This window comes from Candoia aspera, chromosome 4 (genome assembly GCF_035149785.1).
Source record: "Candoia aspera isolate rCanAsp1 chromosome 4, rCanAsp1.hap2, whole genome shotgun sequence".
NCBI classification, from domain to species: Eukaryota; Metazoa; Chordata; class Lepidosauria; order Squamata; family Boidae; genus Candoia; species Candoia aspera.
The window spans coordinates 96,429,302-96,448,510 of NC_086156.1; the positions used below are offsets into that span (position 1 = coordinate 96,429,302).

The 19,209-nt window shown below is 38.0% G+C and overlaps 1 protein-coding gene across 1 annotated transcript; it reads left to right on the forward strand.

Moving 5' to 3' along the window:
• The first annotated feature begins 1,654 nt into the window (after positions 1-1,654).
• Positions 1,655-11,724, forward strand: LOC134496760 (vomeronasal type-2 receptor 26-like). The gene is made up of 6 exons (XM_063302470.1): positions 1,655-1,872; positions 3,936-4,227; positions 4,623-5,483; positions 6,337-6,564; positions 9,177-9,303; positions 10,823-11,724. Exons 1-6 carry the CDS (start codon positions 1,655-1,657, stop codon positions 11,722-11,724), a joined length of 2,628 nt encoding a protein of 875 aa, XP_063158540.1.
• The last annotated feature ends 7,485 nt before the right edge of the window (positions 11,725-19,209 follow it).

A 19,209-nucleotide genomic window follows, 5' to 3' on the forward strand; every position in this document is an offset into this window, starting at 1 on the left:
GGACCCTGGTAGGCTTAAACAAAAATGTAGAACTTGCTCTATATCTGTTCTCCCCTTTCACCCTTCTTGCCTTAATTCCTGCCTAATTTAGTTTTTAATTCACTTTGATCTGAGAGAAGAAATCTTTTCTAGATGAGGAGTGGGGAGCTCAAGAAGAGAAGAGTATCACCCACAACAGCAAGGGCTGTAACTCTCTGAGGTCACCTTCTCATCTATCAGATACACAAAGTGACCAAGAGGAAAAGAAGGAGGAAGCTCTGTAGAAGCTAAATGACTTGCTCAATTATTTTTTGGAGGCGTGGAAAAAACTGGCAAGGGGCTCCATGGTGTTCAGTGGCCTTGTAGAGCTGTTCACTTGTGAGAGCTTGCTAAACTGGCACTTGGAGGAAGAGCACAGGTCTAGTGGTGTCTCACAACTCTTCAGATCCACTGAATACAACAGGGACCCCAAACCAGTCTTCCCTATACCTCTAAAAGTCATTTAGCTTGTGCAGAGATTAATCTTCCATCTCTGGATTAAGTAACAGGCTCATATGTAACAAGGCTACAACTTTGTGGATTGGCTTGAACCACTTTGCATGTTTTCAACTGCCTCCCACCCTCAACCAAAAAATGGGAAAGGTAAAACTCGCTGCTTACTAGTCCAGGCTAGTCAACATGAATATGACTAGGTCTAGCATACAATATGCAAGTTTAAAAGAATCTTCCAGTTGTGATTTGATAGGATGCAAAATTGAAAAGACATCAGGCTTCTAGCCTCCAGCCTTGCTGCCCCAGCACTGCTGTGAATGGTGGATTGTTTCCCAGTGGCCAGGTGATGCTTGCAAAGGCAAGCAAATTCCTTCAGATGGTTTGTCTGAGTGCAGGATATCAGGACACCAACATTTAGCAATGGCAAAAACAGTTTGGATCAAACGTAGGGACAGCAGTATTCATACTAGTTTTATTTTCAACAGCTCAGGAAATAAGAGTTGAATGGGATTGTAGGAGAATTTGAGTGCCAAGTTAAATGTTGATGCTATTTAGCTTTTTGAGATCAGCTTCATGCTGCTACCTTACTGGTCTCAAAACTCTTTCCAAATCAAAAGGGAAAACCACAAAAATCCCATCCCCATCTATTTACATCATCACCTTTCCTCTCTTCCTCAATCTCCTCCCAGTTGTTAAAGGTGCCCTTCACTTGCCAAATCATTGCCATTTCCTTATCTAAGCCCAAGAGTCTCTTGGGATCTGAGTAGGAGGAAAAACTTCTTTTCATCTGTGAAAAAAACAGTTTCATCAGCAGTTGGTAGGGAACTAAACTCTGACTTAATAATTACTTTTCTGTTTATGTATCCAAATGACTGTATTTCATTCTGCTGCTTTGGAAAATCCCTGTAGGATAAATTGAGCCACTAGAAAAACAAATAATAAAGAATGGTAGATGATATTGCTTCTCATATATATATATATATATATACATACATACATACATATATACATACATACATACATACATACACATACACACACACCAATAACACTCAGAGCTGGGGAAAAGGTTATTTTGAGGATCAGACTGCACCAGGATACTAAAGTCCCATTCAAATCAGGCAGCGTTAATTACAGAAATGGCAGTGGCAATGCCCTAGCAAAAAAAGAGGGTCTTTATGACATGAGGATGGCAACTTTACTGGCCTGGTTTCTAGCAATGCTTCCGCTAGTGGGGTGCAAGAGTGACAGGTGCGGCATCTGCCATCCATACTCTCCGTATCACAAGTATCATCAGCTAGGAGACCTTATGGTTGGTGGAATTGCTTCTCAAGCAGGCATTGTCTCCAATGAAATCTTCTTCACTGAAGCCCTGCAACCAGTATTGCCTGGGGATTATATGTAAGGTGCTGAATTATTCTTTGCTTCTATTTTTGTGTATTTTGGTGACTGGTATAACCAATGTTGTTAAGAAGCTGCTGAGGAAACCTTTCTTTCCCCAACAAGGAAAATATGATGGGGAATAGACTGAAATGTTTAAAGTAGCTTTTTCCAACCTGAACACCATCCAAATGTGTCCATATAGTGCAGAGTGCCCAGGTTAAGGAAGATTGGTTTAAATTTTTTACTTCTTTCTGTAATATTTTCATTCTCATCCATTTAATTCTTCCTCCTCCCAAAACTATACTTTGTTCCAACTTCTTTCATGGCAATTCTCTTTTTGCCTTGGTCTTGGTCTCCTCACCTAATTTCTGCCATGTATTACCTTTACTGGGTTTTTAAATAAGAACGTTCTTACCTTTGTTGAAACAATGTACTTATCAACTACAAAATACTTTGACAGAATGCTAAATGAGTTTAATCCTCACTTATTATTTGATATACTGTAACTTTATTAAAGTTTTAGGGAAGAAAGATAAAAACTGACAATAACTAATATTTAGAATAAAGAGAGGGAAAAAACAAAAGAGATAAAAAGACAAAGACAAAAGTCCTGAAAGAAAAGAGAAAGAAAATATGAAGAAATGACTTCCAATTTTCTTTTACAAGTTATAAGTACAAATGTAAATTAACCTCTTACTCTATGGTTCAGTATTACTTACATTTTTTCTATAATTTATTTTTTTCTAATCATCAAAACCATATATCATAATTTCACTTTTTTTTCTGTTTCACACAAAAAAATCTATAAGGGGTTTCCAGTCAGCATTAAACGTAGACAATGTCTTTTCTCTAATTAAAGTTATCAATTTGGCCACCTCAGCAAGTTTCATCATCTTCACGTCCATTCCTCCATTGTGTGTCCTCAGTTATTAAAACCCAGAGACATTGACATCTACTACTTTTGAGTGATTTCCTTTAATAATATTCTTTAATGTTACGTAAGTTTTACATAAGGTGTTCTTAGTCAGGGGTTCTTCATTTATAGAATTTTGCCTTATATCAAATGAGATGATGAATGCAGCTAGCCAGATGTCTCCTAGTGAAACAATGTTTCCAAGAACCTAATCTGCATCGTCCTTTTCCAGATATCCCTTTCTCGGATTCTAGAAATTCTTGCCAACAAGTCTAGGCTGCCACATTATGGATTTTAAATTCCATCATATCTAAAACATAAATTGGAGAAGGGTGATCTAGGCCCTCTGTCACTAGATTACAATGTTTTCTTTTTTTCAAGTAAAGCCCTTCCAGTTTCAGCTGTTATTCTCTTTGGGAAGAAAACCACAAAATTCAATACTTGTTGTTGTGATGGTTGTTTTACTGAAATCACTGGAAAAAAAAATTCAGGGATCCACATAGCTACAATAAAATACAATATAGAATAACATTTATTGCAGCCATAGACTAGCATCCTAAAATGAATAGGCATGTCCAGAAAGGAGCTTAAACATAAAGAATACAAAATGGAAGAAAATGAAAAGGAGTAAATATTCACAAATAAATACTATAGAGCAGTGTGTTTCAACCATGGCAGCTTGAAGATGTGTGGACTTCAGCTCCAGAATTCCCCAGCCAGTCATGCAAGGGGACAGAACTTGCCTTTCTAGAGGTTTTTGCATTCTTGTCTGCCAAAAGAATCTGCATTTTCTCCTCATCTGAGTACTAGTATGTAAATCTAGCTATCTGCCAGAACTTCAGTGCCTTTCTCTCTAAAAGCTCCTCACACTGAATTTCAGGATGATTCAGGTATTCTCTATATTTCTCTTTCACAAATTGTGTGAATGTTTTTCTTTCAGATATTTATATGTATTAACACTGAATACTGTTGAATTGATTTATGCATATACCGTTGCACATATTATGCATGTTAACTGTACATGTGGTTGGCTGATAATTTAAAGGCATATGGGAATATCTAGTAAAGCTAGCCTGATGAATTTACTTACTTCAATTATTCCTGATTAAAACACAGGAGCAATTAAATGTGGGATATTGTTTAATACAGAATGCCACTCTCATTGTAGTCTAATACCTAAGAATTACCAGCACATCCTGGCCTTGGCATTTGCAGTAAAGGAGATCAATGAAAGCCCAGAGATCTTACCCAATCTCACCTTGGGCTTCCTCATTTATGACAGCTATGACAATGCCCAGAGGACTTATCAAGCCACCATGTTACTTTTATCATCAATGGAGACACTGATTCCCAACTACCAGTGTAACATCCATAATAACATAGTAGCTGTTGTTGGTGGACTGGATTCTGAAATCTCTTTTCAAGTAGCAACTATTTTGGACATTTATAAGATTCCACAGGTAGGATATCCTTTGTCTGTGCGTATATACAGATTTAACACCAGTTTCAATTTCTTATCTAATCTTACAGGTTTTATGGGGAAATAGGTTTTATAGATATCTTATAGGTTTTATGGGGAAATAAAGTGAGTAGAATCTCAAGCATAATTTTAACTAGCTCTGTCTAAAAAGAAAAGGAAAAATCATCTTACCATTTTTTAAAATAAAATTAAGAACTTAAGGATATAACAGCACTCCTGACCAAGGCCTATCTTAGTCTACTGTTTTGTTTCTGACAGATGCTTATGTGCCTTGCAGGACTGCTATAAGGATTATTAACACAATGTATGCACATTCCTATGAATACTTGAAAGTGCTATACAGATGTTGCTCTTATTTTCTTTCCTTCTCTATAGCTCATTTATGGCTTCGCTCCACTGATGAACGATAAAACTCCAGGCCTCACTTTTTACCAGATGGTTCCCTCAGAAGCCCTTCAACATGCAGGGATTATCTCACTGCTTCTGCATTTTAATTGGACATGGATTGGGATGCTTATCATGGACAATGACCAAGGGGAAAGTTTTGTACAAACTGTGATTCCACGTTTTTCCAAAAGGGGGATTTGTTACTCTTTCATTGAAAGAATCCATGAATTAAGTGTTTTCAGTGGATTTGATCATATGCTTCATCAGGGAGTAAAAATATATAATGTTGTCATGGGTAGTTCAGCTAATGCATTGGTTGTTTACGGGGAATCTTTCTCTACCATCTTTTTGAGATGGTTCCCATATTTACCAAACCTCAGAGAGGTGAAAAGTAAACCAAAAGGTGTTGTGTGGATAGTAACAGCTCAGATGGACCTCACTTCTTCAGCCTATCAACGCAAATGGGGTACCGAAATAATCAATGGTGCCCTCTCTTTCTCAATGGGCTCTGCTGATCTACCAAAGTTCAGGACATTTCTTGAGAAACAAAAGCCTTTCAGCACTACTGAAGATGGGTTTATCAGACAGTTCAGGCAAAATGTTTTTGACTGCATATTCCCAAATGTTATTATGAGTAATGTGCCTAAGAATACTTGTAATGGAACAGAGGATCTGGAAAACCTTCCTGGGCCTCTTTTTGAAATGAAAATGGCAGGCAACAGTTACAGCATCTACAATGCTATCTATGCCATAGCTCATGCTTTACATGCTATCTATTGCTCTAAACCTATCCACAGAGCAAGAATGGACAGAGGAGGAGGGAAAATTCACAACCAAGATTTCTGGAAGGTATTGACTCCTGCTTCTTCACTAAGTAGAGAGTAATATATTATGAGCATAAGTGGGATGGCAAACCTGAGTCTGCATTTCATTTGATTTTACATCTCCTAGAAATGAAAGTACAGCTCATAATTCTAGAATAATGTTCTGCTTTCCATTTACTACGTACTATACAGAGATGGAGATGGAGATTTTGGCGGTCCGTTCCTATGATGTTTAATATGTTAATGTGATAGTATAACTTTTGCAAGCCCACTTTCTATGCTTCTTGAATACTCCCAGAAGCTGATAGGTCCATTCATTTGTCTCTGGTAATAAGAGAGGTTCTAGCATGTTCAGATTTTTTTTTTTCCTATTAAGAAAAAAGCTCATTCAAATTATCAATGAAAATTTAGGGTAACTTTAGGGAAAGTTTGACCAACAGATATCTGGCTCCTGCCATCTTATAAGCTATATGATTTCTTCTTAGGAGGTAAAGCTTTCCCTTGACATTAAGTCCAGTCGTGTCTGACTCTAGGGGGTGGTGCTCATCTCTGTTTCAAAGCCGAAGAGCCGGCGTTTGTCCATAGACACTTCCATGGTCATGCGGCCAGCATGACTACACGGAACGCCGTTACCTGCCCGCCAAAGCGGTACCTATTAATCTACTCACACTTGCATGTTTTTGAACTGCTAGGTTGGCAGGAACTGGGACTAGCAACAGGAGCTCACCCTGTCATGCGGATTCGAACCGGATTCCTTCTTACTTGCAATAAAATTAGAATATGCACAAACATATCTGGTTTTCTACTATGAAAATTAATAACATGGGAACTGGCACTTTACTCTTTTCAAAACTCTTCCCTTTTGCTTTTTGACCCAGCTCCATTACTTTCTGAGGGGAGTCTCTTTTAACAACAGTGCTGGGGAACAGGTTTTCTTTGATCAGAATGGGATAGTAGCAGCTGGATTTGATGTTATCAACTGGATTGCTTTTCCAAACAAATCATTTCTTCATGTAAAAATTGGGAAGGTGGATCATTCAGCTCCTCCAGATGAAATATTAACCATAAATGATGAGATCATTACATGGCACAACTGGTTTAACCAGGTACAGTCCAATTAACATTCCCAGTTCTGAATTAATGTTGTCATCTAAACTCATTTTGTTGGACAAAGGCAAATGCTTTGTCTGTGTATTTATGTATTGATTGGTCATATTTATGTGGCCGCCCATCTCACACAACGTGATTCTGGGTGGTGCACAGTAATTAGATAAAACAGCAAATAAATTAAAAAATTATTATAAAAAGATAAAAAGTAATTATTACAATAAAAATATTATCAAAAATTGTAAAATATACAGATCCCATAGAGAAAGCAAGAATATCAATCACAGTGGAGACCTTGAAGAATGTCTCCAGTTCCCAAAGACCCCCAGGCCTGATGACATAACCAGGTCTTGAGAGACTTCTCTAATACGTATTTTTTATTCATATTCTCTTATGTCGTATTTTGCATTGTTTATTTATTTATTGCTCACATTTATGTGAGCCCAGAGTCACTGGTTTGAGATGGGCGGTTATATAAATAAATAAATAAATAAATAAATAAATAAATAAGGCCACCCATCTCACACAAGGCCACTCTGGGCAGCATACAAGAATGAGGTAAAAACAATGAATAAATAGAAACAAGGGTTATAAAAGATAAAACGATTATTAAAAATATTATCACAAAATTGTAAAATCACTATAAAATATACCAACCCCACAAAGAGAGCAAGAATGTCAGTCATAGTGGAGCTATCTAAGAATGTCTCCCGTTCCCAAAGACCCCCAGACCCAACAACACAACCACATCTTGAGGGACTTCCTAAGTGATAGCAGGGAAGGAACAGGCCTAATTTCAGGGGGGAGAAGTTTCCATAAGGAGGGAGCCATGGCAGAGAAGGCCCACCTCCTGGGACCCACCAAATGCAAGTCCCTGGCAGGTGGAACCTGTAACATGCCTTCCCTGCTTGATCTAATGGGATGGGCTAATGTAATCGGGGAGAGGTGGTCCCTCAGACTTCCCAGCCCCATGCCTTGAAGGGCTTTAAAGGTCAAACCCAGCACCTTAATTGGACCCAGAAGCAAACTGGCAGCCAATAGTCTCTACAGGTTTAAGCGTTCTTGTTACAAACTTTTGCTTAATGTCTGTGTAAATGGTGGAATTGCATTCAGCAGGATCCCTTGTTAGACCCCTTATTATTCCTGAGCATTTCTGAGTTGTGAAAGAATACCAATAATTAAGTAGCAGCAGATCCCATTCAAAAAGGAAAATGCTAGTAATACAGTTCTCGGATGCAGAGTGTAGGCTTAGCCCAGTGAAACCAGTGAATGCTAAGAGGTACGCATTATAGTGCATTTGAAGTAAAAGGTAGATTTTTTAAGAAATAACATAAGGTAGGAAAGCCTCACTTTCCTATCTTATGTTATTTTGTAACATAACAAAATACAAGTTACAGAAAGTTGTCTAATTTCATAAAGACAAAGATTAATCTTATTAATAATAGGCAGGAGAGAGACCATCATAGGGACAGTGTGTAAAGAACCTTCCATTTATCCAGCTCTTGTCCACTTATCCTGGGTTCATAGATGCAAAGAAATGATGCAATCACCAACAAAATGCTTAGACAATTTTTTACAAATTATTTAAGGATATCTCTAAAGCTTTATTTCTACGTGGAACAGAAGTAGGTCACTTTTTTGGTGTGTGTGTGTGTATATATATTCATGATTGATTGATTGTAATGTTTGGACTTACAACAGTGCTGAAAAAAATGACTTACAACCAGTCCTCACACTTACGACAGTTGCAGCGTCCCACAGTCACATGATCACCATTTGGGCGCTTGGCAACTGGTTCGCATTTATGACCATCACAGCATCCCATGGTCATGTGATCATCATTTTTGACCTTCCCAGCTGGCTTCTGGCAAGCAAAACCAATGGGGAACCACTTGATTTGCTTAACAACCACATGGTTTGCTTATCAACTCCAGCAATTTGCTTAACAATGCCACAAAAAAGGTCATAAAATCAGGTTGGATTTGCTTAATGACTGCTTTGCTTAGCAACCAAATTCCAGTCCCAGTTGTGGTGATTAAGCACAGACTACCTGTATTCCAACATGCTGAAATGCTGCTCATATATGGCCCCTTCCAACCTGATGATTCTATGATCTAAGTTCCTAGCCTTCCCCAGATGGACATCCAAGAGAATGGTGAGACTGCAGAATTGCCAGTTGGGGAAAATTGGCCTAGTTTTAACACTTTGAATTTCTCCACATTTGCAGTTCTGGAAGAAATACTGTAAGAATAACAATTTGATCAAAAAGGGTTGGAGAAAGAGAGATTTAGATATGGATATTTTAGGAGATACAAATTGAAAGATAACTTTTCATATTAATACCACATGGGAGATTAAATATGAACAAAAGAAAGAATGGATTAATGAGTGAACACATACAAAAATTCTATGGATTAAAAGTAAACTAATTTGTGGATCAAATGATTACTTTAAATACGTTGTTTTTAATATGCCTGCTGTGTTGTATACTGTCCAAAGTCTTTGGACTGGGCAGGCTACAAAATTCATAAATAACAAAATAACCAAATAAATAAAAACTGCATTAAAAAAATCTTCTGATTCCTTCTTCATATTCTTCTTTCATTCCTAGGTACAACCTATTTCTGTCTGCAGTGAGAGTTGTTATCCGGGTTTTAGCAAGAAAGTAAAGGAAGGAGAGCCATTTTGCTGCTATGATTGCATCCCCTGCGCAGAAGGGAGGATTTCAACTCAGGAAGGTAAGAAAATATTCATTTGGTCCCAATTATTCTAAATAAATTCACTGAATTAAAAAGAGACTACATTTTTAATACTTTGAAGAAGCAGGAGTCCCTAATATATTGAGAAAACACTTTCTAAAATAGGCAATTGGTAGCTTCTGGAGAGTACAGTGTTCAAGCACAGATTCCTAATTGATTATTGGTGATTGTTTCTTGATTTTTAAAAAATTGTTTTAAAAACTTATTAAACATAGTTTAATAGCTTTAAAATTTATTAAACTCATAGTTATTTTAAAAAACGTATTAAATTTTTAATAAGTGGAGTTATCCTTCAGTGTCCAAAACTATTTAAAATAGTTTTAAAAATAATTTTAAAAAACTCTTTTTGTCATTAAAGGATAATTCTGCTTATTAAAAGGTTTAAAAGATAGTCCACTGAATTTTTCCTTCATTTATTACTGAAAGATATAGCCCCCCACTAATTTGGCACAAGTTGCAAGATTTTGTTCTGAAGCCATACAAAACTGTGTCTTATGTATAAAAACTTCAACATATTTTTTTTTAACATGGCACAGTTCTACATTTCATTCCACTCTAATATTGTATGCCATTACATTGTTTACTTTTTCTGTACCATTTTCCTACTTATTATTTATGTGCACCTAATCAAGGACTATAAAGTAGAAACTAATGTAGGCAAGTTTTATAGATAATAGGGTTAAGGGTTAATTAGGGTTGATCAGCTCAACAGGATTTATAGGTTTTATCTCTATTTTTCATGCCACATTAAATTTACCTACTTATTTATTTATTTACATGGATATGTATAGTTTGCTGTATTTTTTTTTCTTTGTGTCTGTGTTTGTGTGTATATAAAATCATGTGCCATCAACTCATTTTCAACTCCTAAATAGATCTTCTCCATGACAATCTATTCCTAGCCTGGTCTTTCAAGTCTCTCAATGGTGCACCCACGGCCACTGTAGTTGGATCCATCTACTCCTCTTTCCTTCTACCTTTCCCAGCATTAAAGCCTTCTCCAGAGAGCTAGGTCTTCACATAATGTGTCCCAAGTAGGTTAATTTGAGCCTGGTTATTTTTGCCTCGAATGAGAATTCTGGGTTGATTTGTTTGATAATCCATTTTTTTCTTGGCTCACTCTCTCTGTCTCTCTCTGTCTCTCTCTCTCTCTTTCTCCACAAACACACACACAAACAGGTCACTGACCATAATAAAATTCTGTTTTGTTCTGTTAGGCTTAACAGCTGTCATTCACAAGATTGTAAATTATAATTACAAAGCATGCATCTATGTTTGAATACTGTTTAGAAGTGCTATAATGCTATCTTTAGAGTCTGAGAATCATTAACATCCTAGCCACCTGTGCATTCTTCAGCAATCAGAGAAAGGTCCTTAGCAAAATCTGAAAAAGTCTCCACTGTAACAAGCGAAGAAATAAATTGAGTTCTAAAATGAGACAAATCCAGTTGTTGAGATTTCTGTATCTTTATTCCAGACCCTTCTAATTCTTTTTCAGACAAAAGTGAATGTTTTAGATGCAAAAACAAATACTATCCAAACAAGAGACAAGATTTCTGTATTCCCAAAACTGTTAGTTTCTTGTCTTATGAAGAACCTTTAGGGATCAGTTTAGCATCTCTTGCACTTTCCTTGTTTTTGACCACAGTTCTTGTGCTAAGTATATTTATGAGGAACCACAACACTCCCATTGTCATAGCCAACAACCGGGACCTGACCTACGCTCTACTCATCTCCCTCCTGCTCTGCTTCCTTTCGGCAATGCTATTCATTGGCCAACCAGGAAAAGTGACCTGTCTCCTCCGGCAAACAACTTTTGGCATGGTCTTTTCGGTGGCCGTTTCTTCAGTCCTGGCAAAAACCATCACAGTAGTTCTAGCATTTATGGCCACGAAGCCAGGATCCAGGATAAGGACATGGGTGGGGAAAAAATTAACCAATTCCATTGTTGCTTCTTGTTCCCTCATCCAAGTAGGCATTTGTACTCTGTGGCTAACAATGGCTCCCCCATTCCCAGATGTTGATATGATCTCAGTGACTGAAGAAATTATCCTGCAGTGTAACAAAGGTTCTGTGACCATGTTTTATTGTGTCCTTGGCTATATGGTTTTCCTGGCACTTATCAGCTTCACCACAGCTTTTCTTGCCAGGAAATTACCTGACAGTTTCAATGAAGCCAAGTTCATCACCTTCAGCATGTTGGTCTTTTGCAGTGTCTGGTCATCCTTTGTCCCAGCATACCTGAGCTCCAAGGGGAAATACATGGTGGCTGTGGAGATCTTCTCCATCCTAGCCTCTGGTGCTGGGCTTCTGGGTTGCATCTTTTTCCCAAAGTGTTACGTCATTGTGTTGCAGCCAGAGTTGAATAACAGGGTACAACTAATCAGAAGAAAGCACTGATGAAAACAAGTCTCTCCATCCTTCATTAAAGTTTTTAATATAGAGTTTTGGGTGTGTGCACATAGCAGAATATTTCAGCAAATATCCATTTTTGCTCATAATTTATATAAATTTCCCTCATTCTCAAAATATTCTGAGGTTGAAAATTTTATTTAGAAAGTTGTATCATGATTTGACTAAAAGGAAATGGCTGTGTACATATCCACATATATAAAGTGATTTGGCAAAGAACTTTGGAAAATATCTCACACTAGCTTCTACAGCCTTTGCTAACTTTTATCAGTGGATTCCCATAGCAACCCAGGAATCTCTATATTCAAGACATTTGCTCCCTCCCTTCTTCCCACCAGGACAACGGCTTTCTTCAGAGTAGATAAGTAGGGCAGAAAGTAACTTCAGATCTATTGCTTATGAATGTCTGCCTGCATCATCGTATGAATATGTATGCTTACGCCATCTCTTTCTCTGTAAGGTATAAATATCAGTACATTCCTTTTGTTTTCAGGGGAGGCACTCACCATCTTAGTAAGAATCCCTCCGGTGCACACTGCTTAAATAAATACTGTAGTTAAGCCTTGATTATTTGCTTTGTGTCCTGCATTTGGTTCTACGCTTATCTGATTTTATTATTTTTAAATCCTTTCATTGGAAAGTAGAATGTTAGATTGCTGTTACTGAGTAGTTCTGTGTACAACATAGCAGGAACATGCAAAATCTATGAATGAGCGTTTACTTACAGTAACACAGATAATACCTGAACTTATCATGGCATGCCACATGGAAAAGAAACAAACCAACCTTGCCTAAATCCAGTTGCAGTAGAAATCATAATATGCAACAACCTTATCTCCCCCCAGCCTGAAATTACCAACAGCTGAAGCCCTCTCTTAAAGGAGATCATCTTAATTGTTCTTACAATATAACAACATTCCACTCCCTTGGACTGAATAATCTAAAGTTGCTGATAAGCCCTTGTTAAGGTTTCTCCATTCCAGACCTGCACAACATATGGCCTGCAGGCCATGTGCAACCCGTAAAGATGTCTTGTATGGCCTGCCAGCATTTTTTTAAAAGTCAATAAATTCACAACTGCTGCTGCCGCCACCATGGCCCCCATGAAAAATGTGCTGCCAAGGATCTCCAACACCTTCAGCTCTTACTATCACCACCAGTTCCAGGGCTGCTGTTGCTCTGCTAGCCACCAATCAGTTGATCAGCATACCAGGTATTCCTTTGAGGCCCACAATGATTTTTTACTCATCAGTGTGGCCCTTCTACAAGTACTACATACTCTTTTCTTCAGAACAGATTTTGGAAGACTCTGTTGATGATGCAGGACTGCTTGAGGTAGTGGGGGCTGGTTGATCAAGAGAATCTGAATTTTGCAACAGAATGGACTCATCAGACAGCTCAGTTGAAAAGACAAGAAGAAAGAACACCAGTACACCTGGGTAGGTTGGTTGCAAAAATGTGCATTCACCATCTGCATAGAATCTGGAAAGGTCCTGTAACTCTCACTATAGCAGATAGAACAATTTGCAGTTCCCCTGTATAATTCTGAGCAAACACAGTATCTTGTAAATAGAACAAGTGTAAGGCTAGTGCTGAATCCAATTCTCTCTCCAAGTGTGAATCTTTGACTAGGGTTTAATGTAATCTAAATATTCTTTAGGGACATTCTGAGCAAAGGGGAATCTGGGCAATTTTGTACATCTCACATAGTTTCCAACAAGCCATAGGTAGCAAACAATGACATATAGCCATGATAGTGGTACTGGTGACTCTGGAACAATTATGAACTCTAGCCATTTTGAATATAAACCTACAATATTTAGAAAGTTCTTCCCCTGGAAAGTCCCAGTGAAATCAATGTGGATGCATAATGAGGTTTTCCTGAAAAGGGTTTTATCCCATGGGAACAGAAATGCCTAGTGAGTGGTAATGGATAGCTTGGCAGACTTCACATCCTTCAGAGTTCTTTCTAAGTCACATACCTGGTCCCCACATATAACTCCTGGTCAAAGCTTTTGTTCTCACAATGCTTGGATGAGACTCAAGTAATGCCAGAATAACTTGATGTCTTGCCTTTAGAATCACAACCCTGATTCTCCACAGAAGATAAACTTGTTGAGCTGAAAGTTCATGCTGTTATGCTGAATATGGTGCCAGCTGCTCATCCAGTTTACCAGACAGCCTGTCCCTCAACTCCCAATTATGGACACACGTTAGGACATGGTCTTTTGAAATCAACTTTGCTGTTTGGTATGCTGCTGGAAAGGTTCTATCACTGCTTCCAACATGAAGACCTCAAGTGGTTTTCTCATGAAAGGATCACAAGGAGCATGACAAGGGATTTCCCTAGATCGAGAGGCTCTTTGCCCTGTCTTTTCTACAGCCAGAAGGTAGATTCCCTATTCAAGATAGTCCCAGATAATTTTCTTAAAGCCTCTCTGTCTTCTTTCTCTCTAATTTCCCTAATTAGAGGAATACAGAGAAAGTATGAGGATCTGTTCTCTTTGACAATTCCACCTTGAGGAGGGCTATATCTACTACAAGGTTCCATGGACGATTCTATCCTTATCAGCCACTGCTTTTGCTGTTTTCCAAAGAGACTTCTTCAAATAGGTGACAGACTGTGACAATTTCTGACCCAAAGATTATGTGATAGTTTGAGATAACAATCCTCCTTATCCTCCAAAACAAATAAAATGTCTTTGGTGGTAGCCACTGGATTGGCATATGATAGGGACAAATCCACATTCAGGGCTAGGGTATTTACAATCTCCTTCCTCAGTCTCAATAGGTGGCCTACAATCCCTTTCCTCTTTTCCCCTAATGTACAACTTTATTATTGTGGCATTTGGGAGGCTATGTCAGCCTTCCCAGGTAGACCAGACAGGAAACATGCCCAGATGAGCTAATTCTACTTTATTGTAAGGCTACATTAACAGAATCTTGCAAGTCTGAAAGTACAAATATCCTGCCATCACTTTTTGCAGCCTGATAAGTTAGGGAGGATCTTTTCTGAGTTTCTTTCTCTGCCCATTATGCGGCTGTGGGCTCTTCCCACTCTTGTCTGGTTGTCCCCTAAGCAGTATCATAGGGAATGTGGTATGTGGGAATGACCATCTCCCAAGGTCATTCCCACATACCGTTACAGACTAAGACCATCTAACAACCACACACCTCCACGGCAGAAGCTTATGATTGTCTCATGAAAAAACATCAGGCACTTGTCTGGGCCAGAGTAGCTTCACGTAGCTTCAAATCCTTCTCTGATACTTTCACAGAGGAATATTCAACTTATTTACATTCTCCCTGCTACAGCTTTCAGGGTTTTCCCTGCTCTTTCTAGGACTCTTGTAACTTTTTTTTTTCAAATCTGAGAGGAGGGTTCTCTTTCTCTGAACATGTTACCAAGATGAGGGTTATTTTATCAACTATTGTCACACTGATGGACAAAGATATATCCCCCAGTTCTGTACAACCATTTGATGCAGTAAACTTTTTCACATTTATCTTTCTCGTTATAGGTCCTTCCTCTGATAGACATAGATATATAGATATATATAGAATAGAATAGAATAGAATAGAATAGAATAGAATAGAATAGAATAGAATAGAATAGAATAGAATAGAATAGAATAGAATAGAATAAACTTTTATTGTCATTTCACTATATACCAACTGTACATTAAAATGAAATTTCGTTGCAATTGGCTCAAGCAATAAAATAAGAATACAATAATTACTAAATATATAATATATATTCTTTACCCATTCCCCTCCTCTAATCTTTATCCCTAATAAATATCAGTCCTACACACAGCATGTGTACCCATGGAGTGAGAAGGGATTATTAAGAGTTCAGGAGTCTAATGGCCCAGGGGACAAAACTATTGCCTAATCTAGCCATTCTACATTGAATGCAGCAGAACCTTTTCCCAGAAGATAACAAGGAGAACAAGCCACGATGGGGGTGGAATGGATCACTAACAATGTTTCGGGCTCTGGACAGATGGTGTGTATGTGCTATATCCTGAATGAGAGGAAGTGAAATCCCAGTTATCTTCCCTGCTGCCCTCACCACCCTCTGCACAGACCTCTTATCCGAGGCACTACAACCTCCAAACCAGATAGAAATACACTTGGTCAATACACTCTCTATAGTGCCTCTATAGAAAGTAAGGAGGATGGGAGGTGGAAGATGTGCTTTCCTCATCTGGCACAAAAAATACAAATACAAATATTTGATTATAATAGTAAAATCTAATACAAACTAAATTTAAAGAAAGAAAAGTGAATAGAAAGAAATTTTAAAAATTACCCAGGTCACTTTCTTAGTTTGTCATTTCTATTTCCCTTTTAAATTTTAAAATCTCAGGTAGTTTCTTTTGTAAATCCAGTGAAACATCCTTTTCTAAGTCATTCTCTTGGCCTGTCAGTTGTCAATCCACTTTTGATACCACCTCTATGTTGTCAAATAAAATTTGTTCTATATCTGTCATTTCTTCAATAACTTCTTTAGTCTATCCACAGAAGCAGATATAATTACTGACATTGTTGACACTATGGCTACTACTTCTGATGCCATTCTTCAAACATCTCCTTCAGTATTTTCATTGTTATAATGTTTTGCAACATTTAGGTAAAGGTAAAGGTTTCCCTTGACATTAAGTCCAGTCATGTTCGACTCTAGGGGGTGGTGCTCATCTCCGTTTCAAAGCCGAAGAGCCGGCGTTTGTCCGTAGACACTTCCGTGGTCATGTGGCCGGCATGACTAAATGGAACACTGTTACCTGACCACGGAAGCGGTACCTATTAATCTACTAACATTTGCATGTTTTCGAACTGCTAGGTTGGCAGGAGCTGGGACTAGCAACGGGAGCTCACCCTGTCACATGGATTTGAACCGCCGACCTTCCAATCGGCAAGCTCAGCAGCTCAGCGGTTTAACCCCCAGTGCCACCGCGTCCCTGTTTTGCAACATTTACTGGCTTGTAAATCTTTACCTAAAAATTTTAGCCCCCTCTAGTACCCAGTTTTTGAAAAATTGCTTATCATTGTTGTGCCCTGTAAAAACCAAAACAGAATCTATTTCCCATAAGAAGATGTTTGTACTTTATAATTAATTCCAAAATCTTATTGTAAAAGTTTCCATATTCCAATTTTATCTGTCCCTTAGTCTGTTTATAACTTTCTAAGATCAAAACCTTACTTAGCTTTCTGCTCTTTATTTCAGATTCTTTAAAATCTTAAGCTTATGATTAAAATTTTCTTTTATTCAGGATGGAAGGCAGACTCAACCAGCATTTTCAAACTTGTCATTCCAAATGTCTCTAATAGCTTAGAAGTAGTTAATGGGCAATTTCTGAAAGTGATTAGAAAGTGAGGTTTGCAAGCTCAGTGTCCTTTAAAAGTCTCCATCATGGTTGTGAGAAGATGGCTAATCCCATCATCTCCTGGCACTCAAACCCATGGAAAACCACCATCCTGTGGTCTCTTTGTGAGGAGTAACGGCCCAGAGCACATGTGGGTGATCTCTCATCTTCTCCTTATTTGGAGAGTTTCCAAGGAACTAGTCTACTCACCAGTTCCTTGGGGTTTGCCGGGGTCGGCGGATCCACTTTCACAGAGCTGTCTTTAGTTTGCCATACCTCCCCTGGAAGTCCACATAAATCCTTCCTCTAGCTCTGACATATCTCCAAACTTTGGTTCTTACTGATTCCTTTATGATTTGTGAAACTGCATTTTCAGGAATCCCCTTTCACCATTTGTTTGTTTGTTTGTTTGTTTTCTATCCCGCCTTTATTATTTTTATAAATAACTCAAGGTGGGGAACTTACCTGATACTCCTTCCTCCTCCTATTTTCCTCTCAACAACAACCCTGTGAGGTGAGTTGGGCTGAGAGAGAGTGACTGGCCATGAATGCAGTTTGCACTGATATCCTCCCCCCTTAGAAAAGATTAAGAAACCAATGCCATATAGGTCAGGACTACTTTTATTGTAACAGCTATAGCAACAGAATGTTGCAAGTCTGAATGTGTTGCCCCCTCCCTCACTTTATCTTCATGTGAACTAGGGAGGGGACTGAGACATTACTCAAACCAGTTTCTTGGCCCAGGCTCAAGGCCCTCTTGTCTGCTTGTTGATGCCCTGCAATGATGCATATGAATATCATCTCAGCACCCAGAGACTTGAGATTCCTTCTGAGGTTTACAAAGTCCATTCTGATATATTTATAGAGGTTTTATACACAATAATTTGTTCTAAACTGTATTAGCAGGAAAGGATTATTGTCAGTAGACTAGATAAGTAGATTTTAATAAACATCCTTGGCAAACCCCTGTTCAGTTGTGTTCATTGCATTTCAGTGAATGAAATTTGAAGTAGTTTCTTTCTTTTTTCATTTTTAATGGCTAAAAGTCAAGCTAAGTTTAAAAAATGAGTAGCCCACTTTTCATGTTTAAAGCAGTGGCTACATCAGAAAAATAATTTCTGGTGGTAGAATTTAAGATAGTGTTCAGCATACAGAGGCCTTTCAGAATAGCCTCAGATATCTACTTCCTTCAAGTCCTTCTCTCTGTCTGTGTATGTTTTTGGCATTTACTTTTGAAGAAATTAAGCTGTGATTTGGACTGAATAGTTTATGACTCCGTGCCTTTTATTCCAGTTTAAGCAGAAATGCTTCCTATTCATACCACAATAATTCATTTGGTGGTCCCTCATTTATGTAAGTTGAGGTCCAGCCATGCTAACCTCTTTGATCATCCAAGTTTGGCTCATATTATCAGCAAGCCAGTTTCAGAATACCACCTCAAACAAATCCATGAAAACCTCAAGCTCATCTCTTGGCATCATCAGTTTGCCCACCTTCACCATCAAGCTGTTCCCGAAATATGAATGTGGCCTTCAATCACTCAAATATTCCCCCTTCCTGACCTTGCAAAATGTCCTAGTTCCTATAAGAATATGAGAGAAAATGAATTAATGAACAAGTTAAAGAATGTATGATTAAGCGAGCTAAGAATTTTGGATATAATATTATGTTGAAGCAATGGGAGAACATGTGGAACAAAGGTTTGAAATTTACTTTGAATTATAACTTAAAAGAGATTTTTTATAAAATGATTTTTGGTTGGTATTTAACTCCTGATAAGTTGTCAGAATGTATAATGGAATAACGAATGTTTGTTGGAAATGTTCTCTTGGTGAAGGAACTTTTTATCATCTTTGGTGGACTTGTGAAAAAGCCCCCCAAAAATGGGATCAAATATGTGCTAATATTCAAAAGATCCTTAAAGTGGACTTATAAAAAAAAAACAGAACGGTTTCTCCTGGGTCTGATGGACAAGCAGCTCAAGAAACAACATGGCACTTTGCTTTTATATATGATTACAGCAGCAAGACTTTTATATGCACAGTGATGGAAAGATCCACAAACACCTACAGCAGAAGAATGGATTATCAGACTGATGGAGCTG

Bases quoted from the DNA above. Each gene is read 5' to 3' on its own strand.
- LOC134496760 (XM_063302470.1), top strand. From the start codon at position 1,655: ATGAGGATGGCAACTTTACTGGCCTGGTTTCTAGCAATGCTTCCGCTA. The intron at 4,228-4,622 runs GTAGGATATCCT...CCTTCTCTATAG, and splicing joins ACATTTATAAGATTCCACAG to CTCATTTATGGCTTCGCTCC. The intron at 5,484-6,336 runs GTATTGACTCCT...TTTTTGACCCAG, and splicing joins ACAACCAAGATTTCTGGAAG to CTCCATTACTTTCTGAGGGG.